General features: G+C 38.2%; 1 protein-coding gene and 1 long non-coding RNA gene across 2 annotated transcripts in view; one reads left to right on the top strand and one right to left on the bottom strand.

Moving 5' to 3' along the window:
- LOC118155942 overlaps positions 1-10,298 on the bottom strand; it is a 25,849-nt gene extending 15,551 nt beyond the window's left edge. The window contains exons 1-2 of the long non-coding RNA XR_004746073.1: positions 10,286-10,298; positions 2,409-2,415 (exon numbers count right to left, since the gene is read on the bottom strand). This is a non-coding gene — a long non-coding RNA (uncharacterized LOC118155942). The remainder of the gene's footprint in view (positions 1-2,408; positions 2,416-10,285) is intronic.
- GLDC (glycine decarboxylase) overlaps positions 1-20,582 on the top strand; it is a 46,945-nt gene that overhangs the window by 13,979 nt on the left and 12,384 nt on the right. Inside the window, exons 4-16 of the mRNA XM_035309606.1 lie at positions 7,886-8,050; positions 10,412-10,489; positions 11,196-11,343; positions 11,573-11,769; positions 12,782-12,878; positions 13,857-13,962; positions 14,554-14,693; positions 15,419-15,499; positions 16,036-16,133; positions 16,666-16,750; positions 16,836-16,877; positions 18,119-18,261; positions 18,427-18,502. Coding sequence (XP_035165497.1) covers positions 7,886-8,050; positions 10,412-10,489; positions 11,196-11,343; positions 11,573-11,769; positions 12,782-12,878; positions 13,857-13,962; positions 14,554-14,693; positions 15,419-15,499; positions 16,036-16,133; positions 16,666-16,750; positions 16,836-16,877; positions 18,119-18,261; positions 18,427-18,502 — 1,456 coding nt within the window. The remainder of the gene's footprint in view (positions 1-7,885; positions 8,051-10,411; positions 10,490-11,195; positions 11,344-11,572; positions 11,770-12,781; positions 12,879-13,856; positions 13,963-14,553; positions 14,694-15,418; positions 15,500-16,035; positions 16,134-16,665; positions 16,751-16,835; positions 16,878-18,118; positions 18,262-18,426; positions 18,503-20,582) is intronic.

Here is a 20,582-nt window from a genome sequence, read left to right as displayed (position 1 = left end):
ATAATATATAAGATATATAAATAAGATATATAAATAAGATAATATATGATAAGATAATATAAATATATTTATGTTTATAAATATATTTTAATAATTATTTCCTAGCTTCTTGCGAAAACTAAAGCAGCTCCCTCCTCCACTGCTGTGTGCAGTTTGGAGCTGAAGTTGTTAAATACCATGCAATAGTCTGATTATGGTTTCAGAAAGAGAACAGGAAAGGAGCCTTGGAAATCTCAAAGGCTTTTCTCTTAAAATTCTTGATTTATTTATTTTTTGGTTCTGAAACTAGAGAACTTTAAGAGTTAGAATATTTATCCATAAGGTATGTTATTATTTGAACAAATAATTCGTGCCACTGATGCCTGAAAATAGGTAGGCAGAAATACTTGATAATTCATTTTTGAAGAGACTGAGAATATCATACTTTGTTCTTATCAACAAATTGATGTTTCATTTTTTTGGGAAAAGTCAAAAAGTGACCTGGCTGACAGATTTGAATTTGACTGGTGTTTTGGTTTTGCTCAAGTGTAAAAATAGAAACCTTTTAAAGCATTAAATTGTATATTATGAACAGCATTAATCTAAAAAATGAACTTTTGTTTCTTGATGTTCTTTTCTTGACAAAAGCACTAAGGCTTGATTATAAATACTCACTTAATATTGACATTGTTCTAAAAAACTGTAACACAGATGTGGTGCAACAGAAAAAATAAAATTAATGCAGAATCTCACTTTCAACTGTACTGAATATCATTGATACCTTGCATTGTTTCATTTGGTCTGGAAGATTCCTTATCTGTAGTCAATAACATCCTTTTTTTGCAGTCTATTAAAATAGTAATTGACATCATAATTACCAAGTAATAATGATTTTAATACAAGCAGTAGTTGAAGTTTATATATATATATTTAAAAGGTGAGTCATTGTGAAAAGACTTTGCTGCTTACTTTTTTTTTTTTTTTTTTTTTTTTGTATTTTGGGTTACTGTAAATGCGTCTATGTATCTGCAGCCCTCCAAGTCTATGAATTATTGGTCTTGTATGCTTTATTGCATCTCAGACTTTTGAACTGACTACAAAGTTGCAATTTTTGGATCCAAGGAATCTATGCAATACATCTAAACCAAGTTTTATTTAGTCTTATCCCCATCTTCTTTTTGCAAAATATGTAAACTAAATATTTCAGTACAGTACTAAGAGCCTTGGTGAATGTAGTTAAATCCAGTTGGAGGCCGGTCACTAGTGGAGTCCCCCAGGGCTCAGTAATAGGGACAGTTCTCTTTAATATCTTTATCAATGATCTGGATGAGGGGATTGAGTGCACCCTCAGCAAGTTTGCAGACGACACCAAGTTAGGTGCGTGTGTCGATCTGCTCGAGGGTTGGAAGGCTCTGCAGGAGGATCTGGATAGGCTGGACCGATGGGCTGAGGCCAACTGCATGAAGTTCAACAAGGCCAAGTGCCGGGTCCTGCACCTGGGGCACAACAACCCCAAACAGAGCTACAGGTTGGGAGATGTGTGGTTAGAAAGCTGCCTGTCAGAGAAGGACCTGGGAGTAGTGGTTGACAGTCGGCTGAATATGAGCCAGCAGTGTGCTCAGGCGGCCAAGAAGGCCAACAGCATCCTGGCTTGCATAAGAAAAAGTGTGGCCAGCAGGTCCAGGGAAGTGATTGTCCCCCTGTACTCAGCTCTGGTGAGGCCACACCTTGAAGACTGTGTTTAGTTTTGGGCCCCTCACTACAAGAAGGACATGGAGGTGCTTGAGTGAGTCCAGAGAAGGGCAACGAGGCTGGTGAGGGGTCTGGAGAACAAGTCTTACAAGGAGCAGCTGAGGGAGCTGGAATTGTTCTTCCTGGAGAAGAGGAGGCTCAGGGAAGACCTTGTTGCACTCTACAGGTACCTTAAAGGAGGCTGTGGCGAGGTGGGGGTTGGTCTATTCTCCCATGTGCCTGGTGACAGGATGATGGGGGAATGGGCTAAAGTTGCGCCAGAGGAGGTTTAGGTTGAGTATTAGGAAGAACTTCTTTACTGAAAGTGTTGTTAGGCATTGGAATGGGCTGCCCAGGGAAGTGGTTGAGTCACCATCCCTGGAGGTCTTTAAAAGACTTGTTAGTGTTAGGTCAGAGGTTGGACTTGGTGATCTTGGAGGTCTCTTCCAACCTAGATGATTCCGTGATTCTGTGAAAACAAATAGCCTGTTGCTAGAGACGAAAATGAGAACAGTCAAAAACTAAGTGAACCAAAATGAACTGCGTATTTTTAAAACTTAAACGTGTATAGTGCTAGTAAAACAAGTGGTAGAGGCTATCCAGGAATCTGTTCTTGGAGTGTCCTAAATCAAATTAGAATCCTAGAAGCTAAACTTACAGAAGGGTGATAAAAGAGATTTATTAGGAGGCATGCAAACTTCATAACTATACAGGCTTTGTGGAAGCTACTTAAGAAATGGAACTTCTCCTTGCAACACCTGCGTGTTTAACTATCAGTAATAACACACTTTGCATTATAGGTCCAGGGGAAATGTTGCAAATGCAAACGTATTTTTTGTGCTTGGTTCTGGCTCATGTAACTAATATCTTCTCACTGCTTGGCACACATTAGAGCAAGACTTGTATTGGAATATAATATAAGTTTGAATAAGAGAGCCTAAGCTTAGAAATGAAGGACTTTTCAATATTTAGTACAGTTGTAATTGCTAGCAGAAAGTAGGAAGAGCAAAGGTAGATTTCAGGAGGAAACTGTTCAAAACAAAATGTATTTTCAGCTGAAAATTAGATGACTGACCCACATTACTTTCTTCTGAAGAACTGCCAGAAAAATCTTCCCAGATCTCAGATTCTGATAAGAAAATATTCAACACTGATGCAGTTTCAAAACTTTCTGAAGCATCTGGACAACAATGTATAATATCTTTGTAATGAAGCTGAATATCTTAATTTGAGATAAAACTGCCTGACCAAAACCATGCACTAATTAAGTGCCTAGGAAGTCAGCAGTATTTTGTACTGGTAGCTTCAGGAAAGTCTGGGCATCCATTTCTTTTAAGTCTGAATCTCATTTGAAACTACTTCTGTATTGATGAAAGAAGCTATTTCAAAACTCTTTGGGTAGATATTTCTTAGCTAACTTTTTATCTAACAAACATTTTGAATCAAAAGTTAGAAAATAAGCAGAGTAGTGGGGCAGTCCTTTACTGGAATGCTGCAGTTAAAATTCCTGTCTCCTTAGTGAGGGATTTGATTAGTCACAGAAGCTTATTTTTCATACTTGTTTTACTTTTGGTCTTTGTTACTTGCTGCCAACAATTCCTTGTTCCCGGCAGTCTGTAACTAGCAGTTCCATGGTAGCACTAGGAGGAGGCCTTAAAGGTATTTTCCATACTCAATTGATATGAGCAAAAATATTAGCCTGTTTTAAAAAACAGACATCAGATCCGTGTGCATATTTGCTTTATACTTAAAGCACCTCAACTCTAAAACGTAGGCAGCAGGATTTATTTTGGGGCATACAACTGGTAATGCGACATCCAGCACATGCAGCACAAATATGTCATCTGCCTGCTGGTATGGATGCACAGTCGTTATTCTGTTGTTTTCCATTTTCACATACACATTAAACGTTTTCACACCAAATGTGCTGAACTTTTTCCCCAGTAGAAGACTCAATTAATTTTGTGCCATAACATGATCACAAGTGAAAAACTAAGGATATGAAGAGTATTTGCCTTCAGAAATCATCTTACAGGCTGCTTAGGCTTCTTATTAACATAAGAGCTTCTAATTAACCTATATGTCAAAGCAGCATAGTACTTATTTTTGAAACTTAAATATCTAGCAGGCCTTTAATGTCACACTAACACCTTGCAAGGGAGCATGATGCTGAGGTCTCCAAAGTACAGCTCACTTCATTTTTCCCCCACTATACATTAAATAACTAAGAATATAGTAACTGTACCAAGGATACTTGCAATCTTAACAATAGTTGTGTAACTTAGTAGCTAGTAGCACTTAAGCACTCCTGGATTGCATTCTGAAAATTACTGCATACGGTGCAAAAATCTAATATAAACATTAAGCTGTTGGCATCTACTTGCAGACCGGATACAGAAAGCTGCACAAGCAGCTCACAAAGCATGCCAAATTGGCAGCAAATTCGGTGTCTGTGCTTTGACTGGAAACTGGCATGTCTCCATGCCCTGTCATAAGACCATCCAGCTTTCTCAAACCCATGAGTAAGATATTGCTTATGTATGTTGGTTTCAAATTACGCTAGTGGTCTGTTTATACTTTAGGTTCCTTTCATTTTTACCAACTGTCAGATCTCAAAAAGAATATTCTGTATGACTGGAAATTCAAAATAATTCCAGCTCTGCTGGTGCATGAGGTTAGTTTTCTGAATGGCTAAAACTGCAAGAACATACGTTATAACAAAGTGAAAGTACAATGTTGATTATGAGTCCAATAAATTTCTGGAGATTAGTAAAAGGATAGAAAAATTACAAAGGAAGATACATGGTGAACTTATTATATTTTAGATTTTACTGACTGTGCAGCTAGAAATGCTAATCAAGAACTAGTTCACTGAGCATTGTTCAGTAATGGAGTCTTTGCATGCTCTGCCATTTCATTAGTATTTCCCAAAGGAAATGTTGTAAGGCAAAGTAGAAGCAAGAGCCAACTTTAGTATAAAGAAGCCATAATTGTTAATCTTGCAGTTATAATGTATCATCTGTTTTGTTGTTAAACCTAAAACAACCCCTTCTCCTATGTACAAAACTTCTCCTTTGTATGCCAAGATTTTTGATCAGCAGCCTAGCCTTTGGCTGAAAGCCTGTGTTTCCTAGATACTGCTTGCTTTGATGCCAGTCTGCAGTGCTGCTGAGACACATTATTACTTAAGTGTCTCTTAAAACCTTCATCAGTGTCTTAAAGTTGGCATTTCTGAGAGTGTGAAAAATTAAACAAAATCAGAGAGTTTTAAATTCCTACAAAACTAAAAGCCACTTACTACTGAAGTCCTGATGGGTCTGACACAGGCTCAAGAAAGGCTGTTAGCCTCTCACGAAAAGTTTCCTTTGTCATGATCTATCTGCCTTCATTAGCTTAGGAGTCTTGGTGTGCAGAATTAATTTTGGTCTGAAAAGATACAGACAAGAGATGATATTTTTCTCCAGTTTGTTTGAAAAAGATGCAGTTTTTAGTTTGTATTCCTCATCACTACAGTAATTCTTCCTTTTCATTTCAATGTTGGTGGTGCTAGACTTCTACCTGCAGAGTAGCCACTTGAACAAACCTAAGCAGAAGGTTTAACATTACGGAAGGTGTCTTCACTTGTACTACTGTTAAACTTCATGCACGAAAATTTGCACTAGTACTGGAATTCAAGATCTCATGTTGAACTTCTTGCATCTCTCTGGAATTGGTAATTTTTACTTCAACCATTTTTGCCATTCAAAAGCACAGCATGAAAATATCAAAACTTAATTAATTGTGTTCTAAAATGTGTTGTTCTGTCTCTACTATGATGGTAGGACTAAGGTTATTTTAGGGAACCATCAAATTCACAGCTACTTAGTAGTAGTTTAAGAATAGGTACACATGTTTTTGAACTAAGTGGAAAAACTTCATTTAAAAATCATTTAATAGTAATATATGAGTGGAAATCCCTTAAAGTATTAAAATAGTTTTCTAGATATCTGATTTGAGTGGTCTGTTTTGAAGCTTTTATTGTAAAGTCTATCTGCAATTATACAAGATAAAATCTTACCAAAACTGATTCTTGTCATGTAAGAAGTCATGAACTTGACTCATTTTGTTTTGGAAAACAAATATAGAATGCAACTTGAAAGTCCTATAGCAAAATTTGAACCCATGTTTAATGTGAAGTATTGCATCTCTGCTACTGATTTCTCTAATTTTGTCTACCTATCTAATTTTGCATTAGTTCCTAATCAATAATGGTTAAATGAAACATTTTTTGTTGTTGAAATGAACCATAGAGATGATAAACTCAGCTTTAATTAAAATCTCATTTTTATTAAATCATTATTTCAGCAAATGCTAACCAGTGATTCCTGATTTTTTTTCTCTACTTCCAGCTCATTCTGCAAGTTATAATGCAAAAAAAAAAAAAAAAAAAAAAAAAAAAAGACCTTTAGCGGAAGTTCATGAATTGTGAAAGTAGGATTGTTAATTTTAAGTGTGGAGTAGTTTATTTTAGTAGGCAAGGGAGCTTATTGTTCTTGCAAAGGAGTTGGGAATAACTCTTTGTATTGGTGAGACCTGAGGGAGCATTCAGAAAACAAATCTCCAAACTGCCACATTAAAAACTGAGTTTAGCAGATGCAGAGAAAATACATCATTGCTATTTGTAATGAGCAATATTACGTGCAGCACAGGCCATGGTCTCAGTTTTTGATTGCATAATCAGTTTTCTTAGTGTTAAGTGTAGCTTAGCAGCAGGAAAAACAAAACAACAACAACAAAAAACTTGAATATTTGGGAAAATCATCAGTGTTTATCAAACTTCATACATAGCTGTTTACTGTCACTACACTGATTATTATACATGTGAGAAATCTGAGCAGATGTATCAAATAGACAGTAAATACATTAGCAAAGAACATACCCAGTAAACAGCACTTGGCATTTCTTCTTTGGTCCTGCCTTCAATGCTGTATCTCTTGAATACTTCGAATTTGCTTGTTAAGTATGTCCATTTCTCTGCCTCTCCTATTCTCTTAAAGACTTTTTTCTTCCTTCCCTTGCATTGCTATTTTATTGCTCCTTTCATCTTGCTCTATACCATAGGTTCTGCAGCTTGTTTTGTAAAATTTGTCTAGCTCACCTCCTATTGTTTTTATACGAGTCTTGAGCTTCCAAGTTCTTCAGTCTCTCTTTAAAGATCGTACTTTCAGCTATGAATCATGTAACTGTTTCTCAAAAGTCTAGGGCTTACTAGCACCCTTTCAAGAAACAAACTTGTTATTTTCTTCCATTGCTAGAGAACAAGGCCATAAGTGTTTCTTCTTATCACTGGTTTCTGGCCACTGCTCTGGGTTAAAACAGGTGTAAAGTCTGCCCTGGACCACTGTGGAACCCGATGTCCAAAACTCTACCAGTCAAAAGAGAATTTGATCTCTCTTCTTGCCTTTCATTCTTGGACCCTTTGCTTTGATATTTATTTATTTATTTATTTTTTCCCTGGGCTGTTATAATTGTGTGTTCCCCTTAAGCTGTTGGCTGTTCTAAGGAATTGCATGCGTTGCCTTTACTTCTTTGTTCTCCTGGTGAAAATAGATAAAATTTGTCTTGCTTTTCTTCACCAGCATTTATGGAAATTGTCATTTCACAAAAAGTGGCATGTTACTGAGCTTGATCCTGTAAAGTGCCAAGTGCCTTTTCTCCCATGAGAGTGGAGAGTACTTGGCAAGCAAAAGATCACAGAAACAATATGTTGAAAGATAGTGGCAATACGATACCTAGATATCAATGAACTAAGCATCCTCATTCAGATATTGTGACATGACTCAGTTCTCCCACACTCAGACCCTATTTCCTGACTCTTTTCACTAAGATGCATTCATTCCTTTGTTTTAAAAGTAAATTCTCTTTTCAAAATGGAGGAAGATAACTCTTCTCCTGTAAAAAATCAGTATCAGTAGAGAAAATACTCTCAGATTTTCAGGACAGTAATAAACTACAACCATCAAAAAATAACTTTTCTGACAATTTTTCATGTTAGTGAATTATACTTTACAAATAGCGTGTTTGTTTGTTTGTTTGTTTGTTTGTTTGTTTTCCAGTGGCATAATTCTGTTCTGTGTTGGCATAATTCTGATATATTTATTTTCCATGAACCAAACTCAGAATTCTTTTCTTACAGGGTTACCCAGTATACTCCCTACCAGCCTGAGGTCTCCCAGGGCAGGCTGGAGAGCCTGCTAAATTACCAGACTATGGTGTGTGATATCACAGGAATGGATGTGGCTAACGCATCATTGCTGGATGAGGGGACAGCTGCTGCAGAAGCTATGCAATTATGTCACAGGTAATATGTTTAAATATATGGTTAAATCACAGCAGGAAGAAATTTGGAGTTTTAAAGACATCTCAGCTGTGGAGGCATGGGTAGGTGAGAGGGTTGAAGTTAGTGTGGCATTTTGACTGTGAGCAGATTGCTGAATTGTCCATGTTAATTAGTTCCTAACAAAGTTTCCAGTGTTGATGTGTCTGAGAAGTCTCAAGCTTTCAGAAATCTAAGGACCTGTAGACCCGGGGGAAAGTCTGGAGCAAGGAATGCTTACCCTTGGTGGACAAAGATCAGGTCAGAGAATACTTAAGCAAAATGAGCATATATGAGTCCTTACAGGCCCCTGTGGCTGTGTTGCCTCTCCAGGTGCTGGCACTGAGGTCAGCTCACTCCAGTCCTTTCAGCCGTCTCACCACAGACACCCACCCCCTCTGACCCATGGTCTGACTCCTGTTGCTGGCACCCATACATACCCCAAAACAGAGTCTCTCACCCACAGAAAGTTTGAAAGGAATTGGTAGATATTGGTGGTATGGGTATGGTTGGACCAGATGATCTTAAAGGTCCTTTCCAACCTTAGTGATTCTATCATTCTGTGATTCTATGAACAAGAAGAAGGGACAAACTGTATTGACTGGGACCATGGCATGGCCAGTCAAATGCATCCATCAGCAACTATTTATATACAACTGTCCCTTTTTATCACCTTATCCCTCCATTTTTTTTCCACACTTGTTCCTCCCCAAATCACTTAAATATATCAATTTTCCCACCTTTCCTCCCCCTAACATCCCATAATAATCCCTGGTCAATCCAGAAATGTTCTTCCCCTACATCCGATAATGTCCCACGGTTCTGGGACAGCCCTGGGGAGCCCGGGCAGGATGGCCCTTCTTCTGAGTCTTCAACTTGGCTTCCCGCTTTCCTGTGTGCCCCTGTGCTCCTCTGTGGAGGTGGGCTTCCGGCATGCTGGTGGCTTCTGTGGTGGGCCTGGGACAGCATGTGACTTGGGCTCCCCTACCTACTGTTGCCTCTCAGTGTTCCCTTATCTTTTATCCCATAACCTAATAGTCTGTGGCATGAATTTCTGATGTCCATGGACACTGCAGACTTGAATGACTGAATATGATTGAATGGCTGATTATGGCTTATAAACAATAGCAGAGTATGTCTGTCATGAGTCACTAAAAGTGAAACTGTTATTGGTATATCTAAATCTACTTTCAGGGAGCTGTTCTGTAGGGATATTTGAGATTAATTAAATGTAAATTAAAAGAAGTTTGAGGGAGACCATTCAAGGTCACTGCAGGTCTGTATTATCAAGAAGGATGCTACACAGATGCGATTGTGTTCCAACTATTCAGTTGTTCAAAACATCAGTCTGACACAAAATCATGCTTTTCTAACTGGCAAGAACCAAGCTATTATGCTAGGCTGCATTTTAGTCTTTCAATAGCACCTGTCTGGTTATCTGGGGAAACTCAGGTATTAAAAACCAGTTGTATTCCTTTATAAGAGGATGTATGTGGAGGTGAGATTTAACCCAGCAGGCAGCTAAACACCATGCAACCATACACTCACTTCTCCACCCCCTCCTAGTGGCAAATGGGAGAGAATCAGCAGGAAAAAGTAAAAGGATATGGGTTGAGATAAAGGCAGTTTAATGTGACAGAAAAGGAAGAGAAATAAATATAATAATAATAACAGAATGCATACAGCAAGTGATGCACAATGCAATTGTTCGTCACCTGCTGGCTGATGCCCAGCCTGACCCTGAGCAACCCCATATGCCCTCCAGCCCCTCCATATGAATTGTTCAGCATGATGTCACATGGTATGGAATACCTCTTTGGCCAGTTTGGGCCAGTTGTCCTGGTTCTGTCCCTTCCCAGCTTCTTTTGCACCCCCAACCTCCTCTTTGGCAGGGCAGCATGAGAAGGATAGAAGGTCCTTGGCTAAGTCTAATCACTGTTCTGCAGCAACTGAAGCATCAGCATGTTTTCAGCATTGTTCTCATCCTAAATCCAAAACACAGCACCATACCAGCTACCAGGAGGAAAATTATCCTAGCTGAAATGAGGAGAAGAGACATTCTTGCAGGTGTTTAAGTTGGCTTATGATTCTGTTTCATAGACACTCTTAATTTTTTCACATACGAATTTCAGTTGACTATCTGGAATGAACTTCTTGTTCTAAATTGACTGGAACCCTCAATGGAACCATTGAATCACATACTTACCTAGTTATGATAACCCAAATTTACAGCTGTGTTTTTACTTAAAAAAAACTCACATTTATAAAACCAGTTAATTTTACTTCCGTGGAAAATAATACGTTCTTAATATGTATCTCTTCTTTTTTCCCTTTTCTTTGTAACAGGCACAACAAAAGGAGGAAGTTCTATGTAGATTCCCGATGCCACCCACAGACTATAGCAGTGGTCCAAACTAGAGCCAAGTAATGTTATTCACCATTTTCTACCATATATTTTCACTTACATTGAATTACTTTTCATCTACACCTCTTCACCCTATACTTAACATGCTTGGAATATAGGACTATGTAAAATGGAAGCAGAAATCTGTTAACATTTGTCATTGCTTCTAATTTTCCATTCAAATATTACTGTGAAGTAATTCAGGATCTTTAAAAGGAGACTAAATGTGATAAAAATAAAATGTTTATTTTTTCCCTTAACTTTTTTGTACAAATACATACATACGGTTTTTGAATTCAGTCTGGTTATCCTTTATTAGATATAACTTAATTTAGAAATGACTAAGCCTAGATAGTAAAACTTCTCTTTTAATGAAAAATAAATCAATTTTAAGTTTATAGTTTGAGGTAACCATCTTCTAAAGTTATTGCTTGGTTCTCGAAGCTAAACATGCTAAATAAAGCAGCAAAATGTTGATACCAAGTAGGTTAGGCATCCTCTGCTCTTCTCTGTTGCGTATTTGATGATCATATCAAATGCAGTTATTCTTCAGTACTATATACCATGACATGAAACAGTCTCAGTGTTTAGAGATGCCAAGCAGCTTCAGTTCTTTGCATGTTAAAGAAAAAAATGTTCTAAGTCCATGATAACATCATATTAAATATCACTTCAAGGCAGGAAATGGTTTGAATACATTTTATTGTATATGGTTTTGTTTTCCAGTTATACAGGTGTTATTACTGAGCTCAAATTACCCCATGAGATGGATTTCAGTGCAAAGGATGTCAGTGGAGTGTTATTTCAGTATCCAGACACTGAGGGAAAGGTGGAAGACTTTTCTGAACTTGTTGAAAGAGCTCATCAGGATGGGGTAAAACAAATGTTACTTGTCTAATTAGATTTCACTCTGATGCATAAAACACCCATAGGTATAGAAACTAAGTGTTACATGGGATACTGTGTGAAGGTTACCATTACACTTCAGTGCTGTGCAAGAGATATGAAATTGTTTGAAAGTGTACCTTGTTCAAACCCAGCTCCCATGCAAAGACCACTCCTTCACTGAAGAGGCTGACTGCTCTGTGCACTTCTCTTCTCAGACTCTTGCCTGCTGTGCTACTGATCTTCTGGCTCTCTGTATTCTGAAGCCTCCAGGGGAGTTTGGGGTAGATGTTGTCCTGGGTAGCTCCCAGAGATTTGGTGTGCCGCTCTGCTATGGGGGACCCCATGCAGCATTCTTTGCTGTCAAAGAAAACCTAGTGAGAATGATGCCGGGCAGGATGGTGGGTGTCACAAGGTAAGGGCTCTCCTCAGCTTTTCATCTCTTTAGAAAATACCTGCATGAAACATCTGTGGACCATCTTGCACAGTCTATATGAAAAATATCTGACCATCTCATTGTAACTGATGCCTTTTTTTGTTGAAAAATAGAAGAGCAATGATTGGCTCCAATTTTTGGGAAGAGAATTTAAAGAATTGCATTTGTGTAGAATGATCCTGTGACCTGCCTGAAGTGCTTGCTGCCATGTAGGGTGAAGAAATAACCTACACAGCAGAGAGGATTGATTGTGATGGCATGAGGCTTTGCAAGCTATGTTATTCTGCCTGTTCTATATTGTAATAGCTCTTTCTCTGACATCCAGTTATCAGAAACATAGGTAGGAAGAAGCAGAAAATGCAATGAATTGAGGCAACTAGTCTACCCATTCACAACCCCATGTGTACATACATAGATTTATATGTACGTATAGAGTTCATCCTTTTCCTTTTGAAGCTGTTCTGAAAGTTTTCATTGTTGTAAGGGACATTAGACTGGCTCTTACTTCTCCAGTTTCAATGTGTTAGGAGCCCTACAAAAGAACCTTTTGAAGGACAGACTGGGCATAGCCCTTTCAATTATCTCACACAGCTTTGTTGGGCAGGTTATTTTTATGTACAAACTCTGCATGCTATTACTGGGTATCACTAGAAAAGATGGTTACTTATCAGCGTGCAAAATAAGTTCTGGGTTGTATTCAGTTAAAACAGTTGAATAATTCATGGCACCTTAAGGCAAATATCAAGTTTTGGTGTAGCATGCTTGGAAAACTTGCTGTGCACTATACCTGACCGGACAGATTTGCCAGTCATAATGTAAACAGAAATCCAGAGACCTCAGTCTTTCTCTCTATTTGATGTCTATCCTGATTTCTGTTTTATTCCCTCTGGCACTGTTCTGAAGACAGTCAAAGTTAACATGTATAGAGCTTGATCTCTTAATTTGCTGTCATTTTGTAGTAACAGAAACAATATTTTCATTTGTGACTTAGAGATGCAAATGGAAAGGAAGTTTACCGACTGGCTTTACAGACACGAGAGCAGCATATCAGGAGAGATAAAGCTACAAGCAACATCTGCACAGCACAGGTAACTTGTCATGCTTTGCTTTTAATATTGAAAATGAATGAATGGAACCATAAGGTTGTTGTCCTAACACCACAGTACTTTGAGTTAGCTTTACTTCTGAGATTTTTAACTGAAAAAGAAAGAACATTGAAATATGCTTGCTTGTGTATATGTTTCAAATCTGTTGAAAAAATTGAACCATTCTTGAAAAGAGGGTATTAACATCTGTTTACTTTAAAAAAAGACCCTAGCTCTGAATGAGCCGAGCCCATCTGTCTCATAGGGTGAACTTCACTGAGTAGTGCTGGGTTCCAAATGAATTTATTTAGAAAATCTGTCTCTAATCATCCAAGATTACCCATTCAAGGAAAAAAAAGAATCCATTTTGAAATTCAAAAACTATTTAGACAAAAATATAAGTCATGACAATTTGAACATGTGATTTGATGCAAAAATACTACACTGTCCAAAAGCTCTCTTTACAGTAAAATACCATGATTAAATCAGGAATTATTTGAAATAGTTATTTTCAACATGCCTCCACCAACTTTCATCTGAACAAATTTATAAACTTACTCTATCAATGCATTGTTCATGCTCTTAATGTTGTGTCTTATTGTGAGGAGGAATTGTTATTATTAACTGATTATTTACTCTTCATGAGATGTTTCATAACTTTTATAGCAATATTAAACAATGATTTTTTTTTACAAGCCTAGTTTTACTTGTAATTCTTCAAAATTCTTTGTAGCAGTAATTGAATTTAAGCTCATGTTAATTACTGACACAGTTAAATTTCAAAGGGCGTTGAATTCATAATCAGTGTCTACAGTTTTATAAATACATTTTGTCTCTCACCTTTTATTTTTGGGAAAGTATAATAAAAGTATTACATCAACTGAAGACATGGCTTTCCTGTGTACTAAAGAACCTTTCTGCCAAGCTAACATGAAGTTATATTTGTTAATAATAAAATACTAACCTGTATGTGTATTGTAGGCTCTTCTGGCTAATATGGCAGCCATGTTTGGTGTCTACCATGGGTCTGATGGATTAAGGGATATTGCAAGACGGGTACACAATGCTACCTTAATCCTGGCTGAAGGTGAGTTTTTAATGATTGCAGACACTGTTCCTAAATCCTTACGTTTTCTTAAATAAATTTTTCTTAAACTTTTTTTTTTTTTTAACTGGCTTGACTGTCATTGCTCTCAGAAGGAGCTATACAGGACTGGAATGCTGGGATTTGCTCCAATTATCCATGCATTGTTCGCAAGCTCAACTGGAACACCGCTTGCCACATGTGAAAATACACTAAGTGTATAAGCTTTATGGCAAACTCCATGATAATTAATATCCATTTGTGTAACAAGATTTTTCTTTCTGGTCTTGAGATTTGTCCATGTTCCATTCATATACGAATTCTTCTGCACAATATATATTACAAATCTCACACATCAGAAAGATCTGTAGATTCAGTACGTTAATAATTAGGACTGAATCTGATCTAGATGTGTTTCATGCACAGTGATATTTCACTAGAAAGCTGATGATTTCACTGCCCTGTATACAAGGGGAATATATTACTTTGTTGTGCAAGAACATTTACTTGTGAGACAAATGTAGTGTTGCTATGCAAATACTTCGTAAGCTAGCAGTACAGCATCTAATAGAATTAACTTTGTGTTTTTTATAGGTCTCAGGAGAGCTGGTCATAAACTGCACCATGATCTCTTCTTTGATACCTTGACAGTCACGTGTGGATGCTCAGTCAAAGAGGTTTTGGACAGGGCAGCTCTTAGAAAGATAAATTTTCGCATTTATAGTGATGGCAGAGTAAGCAACTCCATAACCTTTCCTAAATATTGTATCACGACTTTTTTGCATTGTTTCTATTCATAATGTGCTAAACAGAACAGAATTATTAAATGTTTATTGTAATTTTCTCAGATACATCAATTATAATGATATTTTAAATAATTAAGTTCTTATTTTTTATAATAAAACTTATTATATTCTCATTTATGCTTATTTTTAAAAGGTTATCTAATTATGTAATTTCAATTTTAAGTATGCCACTAAGGGCTGAGTGAGCCCTTAAAAACTTTGCAATGAAATGCAATATGAACTCCAAAATTCAGATCCTTTGGCAGTATTTAAAGACAAAATTGAAATCTAAACCACATTTTGGTAGGCACTAACCAAACTTCACAAACTCCAGTTACGTTCTTTAAAATGGGATTGGGGGACAGAGCAGTCTAGGAAAATGGGAGATTTTTGTTAAATGGAAAACACACAGTAATGTTAGGAATGAAGTCACAGTCTTTAAGCTGGTAATCCATCCAGCCTCAATAGTTTAGAAGGGGAAAGACAGGAAATTAGATGTAAATGAAATGTATGTATCTATTGCATAAAGTGACATGATATTTGCATATAATTGTGTGGGGTGTCTTGTGTTTGTTTTTAACTGGTGTTTCTGGAATATTTTCCTTGACAAGAACAAATACAGTATGTCTCTGGAAATGAGAACTTTGAGTAATTACCATTTCTTTTATCTGTAGCTTGGAGTATCACTTGATGAAACTGTTAGCGAGAAAGACCTAGATGACATATTATGGATTTTTGGTTGCGAGTCTTCAGCTGTAAGTAGACAACAGATCATATGCGTGAACTTAACCTGAATGTTTCAGAAATTCAGTGAAAAACAAAACTGTGCTTTGGGATAATGGGTGTCTGTATGGTGTATTTGTTAAATATTGACAATTTCAAATGCTGTCTTACAGAAAGAAGCAGGGTAAAATAACCGATTTTTGTAACTGAATAATGCCATTCCCTGGCTATGATGCTTCGTCCTTTTGGTCAGCTTAGACACCCTGTACTTAGTCTGTTACTTGCCTTTTAGGCTATATAACAATGGTCGGTTGCTTCACTTCAACCGGAATTTTATTTGCATATCATTAACAATTAGCAGCACATCTTCCAAGACAAAGACTACTGACACTTCTATACCAGTTTTAATATATTGTTGATATGCTAGATATATACAATATGTATGCTATGCTAATAAAGTGCTTTTACCTGAAGAAGTGACTAAAGCTTGTAGTAAGCTGCTAGTGTAAGTTAATTCTCATCAAAAGAGACTATGGATGTATTTCACTTCATTTTTTTTGTTTCAAAGGAACTAATTGCTGAAGGTATGGGTGAGGAAACCAAAGGCATCCTTAGCACCCCATTTAAGAGAACTTCCAAATTCTTGACACATCAGGTTTTCAACAGGTTTGTGAAATTGCTGGTACATTTGATATTTTAATGGAATGTAATAGCATCTCCTTTCAAAATTGGTACTGAGTGTCAGTTGGAGAGAGTTTTGCATCTGCATTCAGTCACTTGTTAGTCTGAAATCTGCTTAGTAGCATTTTTATACAACGTTTAAATGATCGAAGTGGTACTCTCGGTCACATGAGGCATGTGTGTTTTCATTAGCCTGGTACACTGTACAAGCAATTATTTGAGTACATAGTATTGGCAGGCTTACTTGAACTCCTGCTTTCCGTATCTGGTGATAACATTTCTGAGCAAATGGTAATAGGTAGTTTTCCATCCACATTGCTCTTAGCAAGCATAAAGCAATGATTTGAAATAAGTACCTAAAAAATACTCACAATTAAAGGTGGAAGGCTACTCTTACCACTGCTCAGTCTTTATTCTTTTTTTTTTTTTTTTAATGGCATTTCCTGTGATAGAGCACAGATCAACCAGGTGATAGAGCCAGTCTGCTTGCCTTAACACTGCATTTTGTGTCCTCCAGCTACCACTCCGAAACAAATATTGTACGGTACATGAAGAGATTAGAAAACAAAGATATTTCCCTTGTTCACAGCATGATTCCTTTGGTAAGTATTTACCAAAAAGAGAAAAAAAAAATAATTATGTATTTATGTATTTTGATATATACTGACAAATGTGTTTCTCTTTTAGGGGTCCTGTACAATGAAGCTCAATAGTTCAGCTGAACTTGCAGTAAGTTGCAGTAATACTGTCTTACTTGAAACCCACATGCATAAATTATGTAGCCAGTGTCATTGTAGACAATAGATGTAGAATGTGGTTTTGGTCTGGAGCTCCGGCTGAGGAGGTAGTTTCAGAAGTCGGTAATGGTGTTGGCTTTGTCCTCTGTGAGGAAAATAAGCTTAAAGAAGCATGGAAGGAATGCAGCAAAATGAGGAGATTGGCTTTGAAGGCTCCATTTGGAGAAAAAAAAAAAAAAAAAAGGAAAACACTTTTTGTAATTAGGTATTAGGGCCTGAGGGAATGGAGTCCAGCTGCAACAGGGGACATGCAGGTTGGATATCAGGAAAAGGTTCTTCACTGAGAGGGTGGTCATGCAGTGGAACAAGCTCCCCAGGGACATAGTCACAGCACCAAGCCTTTTGGAATTTAAGAAGCATCTGGACTATTCTCTTAGTCATATGGTCTTAATTTTTGGGTAGACTTGTGTGGTGCCAGGAGTTGGACTTGATGATCCTTTGGGTCCCTTCCAACTCGGGATGTTCTGTGATTCTATGTATCACTGTCCTGTTCCCTTGTGTGGTGTTGCAGAACCTAGCTTTTGGATGCTTTACAAATCTTACAGTAAAATCCTCAGAAACATGTAAAGAGGCAATTCTTGCCTCTTTGACAATTCACTGTTTCTTAAGAGAGTTTTACTTTTCCTGAGGTGAGGAGCTGGAGTCTTTGGCTACCTTCATGTTTTACAGCAGATATCAACTGAAGCATGTAGCCTTAGCTAGCCTTGAATGCTGAACAGTTTTTGATCCTCTTCGTGCTCTCTCTGTTGCTGTTTGTTTTCTAGGTTTCTTATGTCACCTTTTTCTTAATCTATGTATGCCTTTCCCCTTTACTTCTTTTTAATTTGTATATTAAAATGGAAAGCAAGAAAACTGTGTGAAACAATGTTATGTACTATTTTATGACTCCTTTCCTTTTGTCCTGTGATCACACAGCTGCACATAAGCGTAAATAACCAAAAAGGAAAAACTAAGGGTTTAACATCTTCTGAATGTTAAAAAAAAAAAAAAAAAAAAAAAAGTTATTGGAAACCATCCTTCACAGAGGTTGGAAACTTATATTGTTACATGATAAGTATTGGGTTTATATTTGAACACAGGGCAGCTTCTTTCCTTCATAGAGTTTAACAAGAAAACAGAGTTATCTTCTGAATTTACAGCTTATGCTTTTTTTTTTTTTTTTTTTTTTGGTAGCCTATTTCATGGAAGGAATTTGCCAGCATCCACCCCTTTGTGCCCTTGGATCAAGCTCAAGGGTATCAGCAGCTTTTCAAGGACTTAGAGAAGGACCTGTGTGAGATTACTGGTTATGACAAAATCTCCTTCCAACCAAACAGGTAGGACTTTTTTTGCTGAACATTTACTTTTTCACATGGACTCCAAAAGCTTACCTCTAAGGAAACTATGCAAGACAAAGCTGGCAGAACAATTCTGAAGCTTCAAGTGAGTGCTAGTCCATTCTAGTTCATGGGCTTCCATAACAGTCTGTGTTTCTCTTGCAGTGGGGCCCAAGGAGAGTACGCAGGTTTGGCTGCAATCAAAGCTTATTTAAATGCAAAAGGAGAACGTCATCGAAGTGTAAGTGTCAACACTTGTATTGGGAAGAACTTTGGGTGGGAAGTGTAGACGGAAGAGGTGGTTGCAGCTAGGACTCACACAGGCCAGAAGAAACTAGGTTCTGTTATCCTTATCTGTGACAAGCCTTCGGTATTCCCTGCTTCCCTCATGTGTACCATCTGAAGTCTTACTAAACTGCAAAGGTAGTGGGAGTGAGGAAAGGAGACTTCATCAGATGGCCATGGCTCTTCACTGAGTCTGGTTAGGATGGAATTAACTTTCTTCACAGCAGCCCATATGGTGCTGTGTTTTGACTGTAACACACTGGTGTTTTGTCTACTGCCTACAGAGTGTCAAGGCTCCCTCTCTGTCCCACTCTGCCCTGCACCCCAGGTGAGTAGGTTAGGGGCGGACAAGAAGCTGGGAGGGTACAGAGCCAGGAGAGCTGACCCCAGCTGACAAGGGGATATGCTATACCATATAATGTCCACTAATAAAAGCTCAGGCAAAGGAAGATGAAGGGTCAGGTTTGTGGTTATGGCATTTCTCATCCGAAGCAACCGAGAAAAAGTGCTGAAGCCCTGCTTTTTGGGAATTGGCTAAAGATCTGCCTGCTGATGGGAAGTAAAGAGTGAATTCTGCCGTTTGGTTTGCCTGTGCACACAGCTTTTCTTTTCCCTATTGAATTATCTTTATCTCAGTCCATGCATCTTCTCACCTTACCTCTGTTTTCCTTGTCCCACGGGAGAGGGGAGTGAGTGAGCAGCTGTGTGGGTGTTTGGCCATTGGCCAGGTCAACACACCACAGAACTTTTTGGTGCCCAACGTGGAGCTAAGGTAATTATTTTTTTGATCTGAGCATGCCAATTTGTTTATTGGACGGCTCCTAAGGTCTCAGAGTTTGCTTTTTAATGGCTGTTTTCAGACTTCGCAGTTTGCTGTGCTGCTTATCACTTTTATTTTGCTGTACCTGGGAACGTTTTGATAAAAGCAATGGCCATGTGCTTCGGCTGACATATGTCCCTGGAATGATGCTGTTCCTGTGCTGAGTGAGCTATCTTGTGGAGAGGATGAGGGATTACACCTCCTTTTTTGCCTCTGGGGCTGACCTGTCCATCTTTCCTGCATGGGCTCCTGATTTTTTTTTTTTTTTTGTACATCCTTATGTCAGCTATTTTATTCCATTATTTAGCATTGTTGACTTGTTATTGTGCATGTGGAACCTTGTCTGGTGCTGGTGTAAGAGTGAACAACTTGTTGAGGTGACAGAGAAATGTGCCCCAATAATGTTGAATCCTGGGTGGCATGGTGTGGGAAGATTTGGCCAGGTGCTTGGTGCTGCTATCACCTCTGAATACTTGGGATTTTACACCTGAATGGGCATGCTGTCCCATTTCGAGCAGCAACTAGCACAGTTCTGGGGCTTGGTCTGTGCCTATCAAGCCTCTGACTAGCACCATCAGAGCAGCAGGGGAACACAGTCCACTCCATCTGAGGGAACTAAGATTCAGACAGGGACCCAAACCCCAATTACAGTAATCACACCAGCAGTCAAAAAGAAATGCTGGAAGTAGAGGTCAACAGGTAAGTACCATCAAGTAATATGGGAAGAAGAAGAGGAAGGGTCTGATCAGGAAGCCAGCCTTTTGGCAAGGGAACAGGAGGAAGAAGTGATAGAAGTCAGTAGATGGAAACCTTACAGTTCCTAACCTTGAGCAATCTCTAAGATTTGCAGAAAAATAATGGCTGCCAGTCAGGTGAGCATATTGCTGCCCTGGTTGCTGGGGATGACAGCCAAGAACTGAGGGGAGAGAAGCCCAGTAGTTGAGATCCCTTGCCAGGGGTTGGAGAACCTACAAAGAAATCTCAAGAGAAGCAATAATCCACAGACTCCAGAGGCAGTTCCTGTTGATTGTGAAGGCAATGAGTTCTCTCAGGGTTAATATTGTCATTTACTGAAGCAAGTGGACCACTCCTGAGGAAGCTGTTCAGAATCTAAGAGAACTATCAGTGGTGGAGGTGATCTGCAGTGGCCTAGACAACATCCAGTTCTGTGAAGATCTGGATGGCTTCCAGAACACAAGGGCATTGTGGAGGAGAC

Source organism: Oxyura jamaicensis, chromosome Z (genome assembly GCF_011077185.1).
Source record: "Oxyura jamaicensis isolate SHBP4307 breed ruddy duck chromosome Z, BPBGC_Ojam_1.0, whole genome shotgun sequence".
Lineage (NCBI taxonomy): Eukaryota > Metazoa > Chordata > Aves > Anseriformes > Anatidae > Oxyura > Oxyura jamaicensis.
Note: the sequence above shows the minus strand (reverse complement) of the source record. Positions and strands in the feature narration are given on the sequence as shown.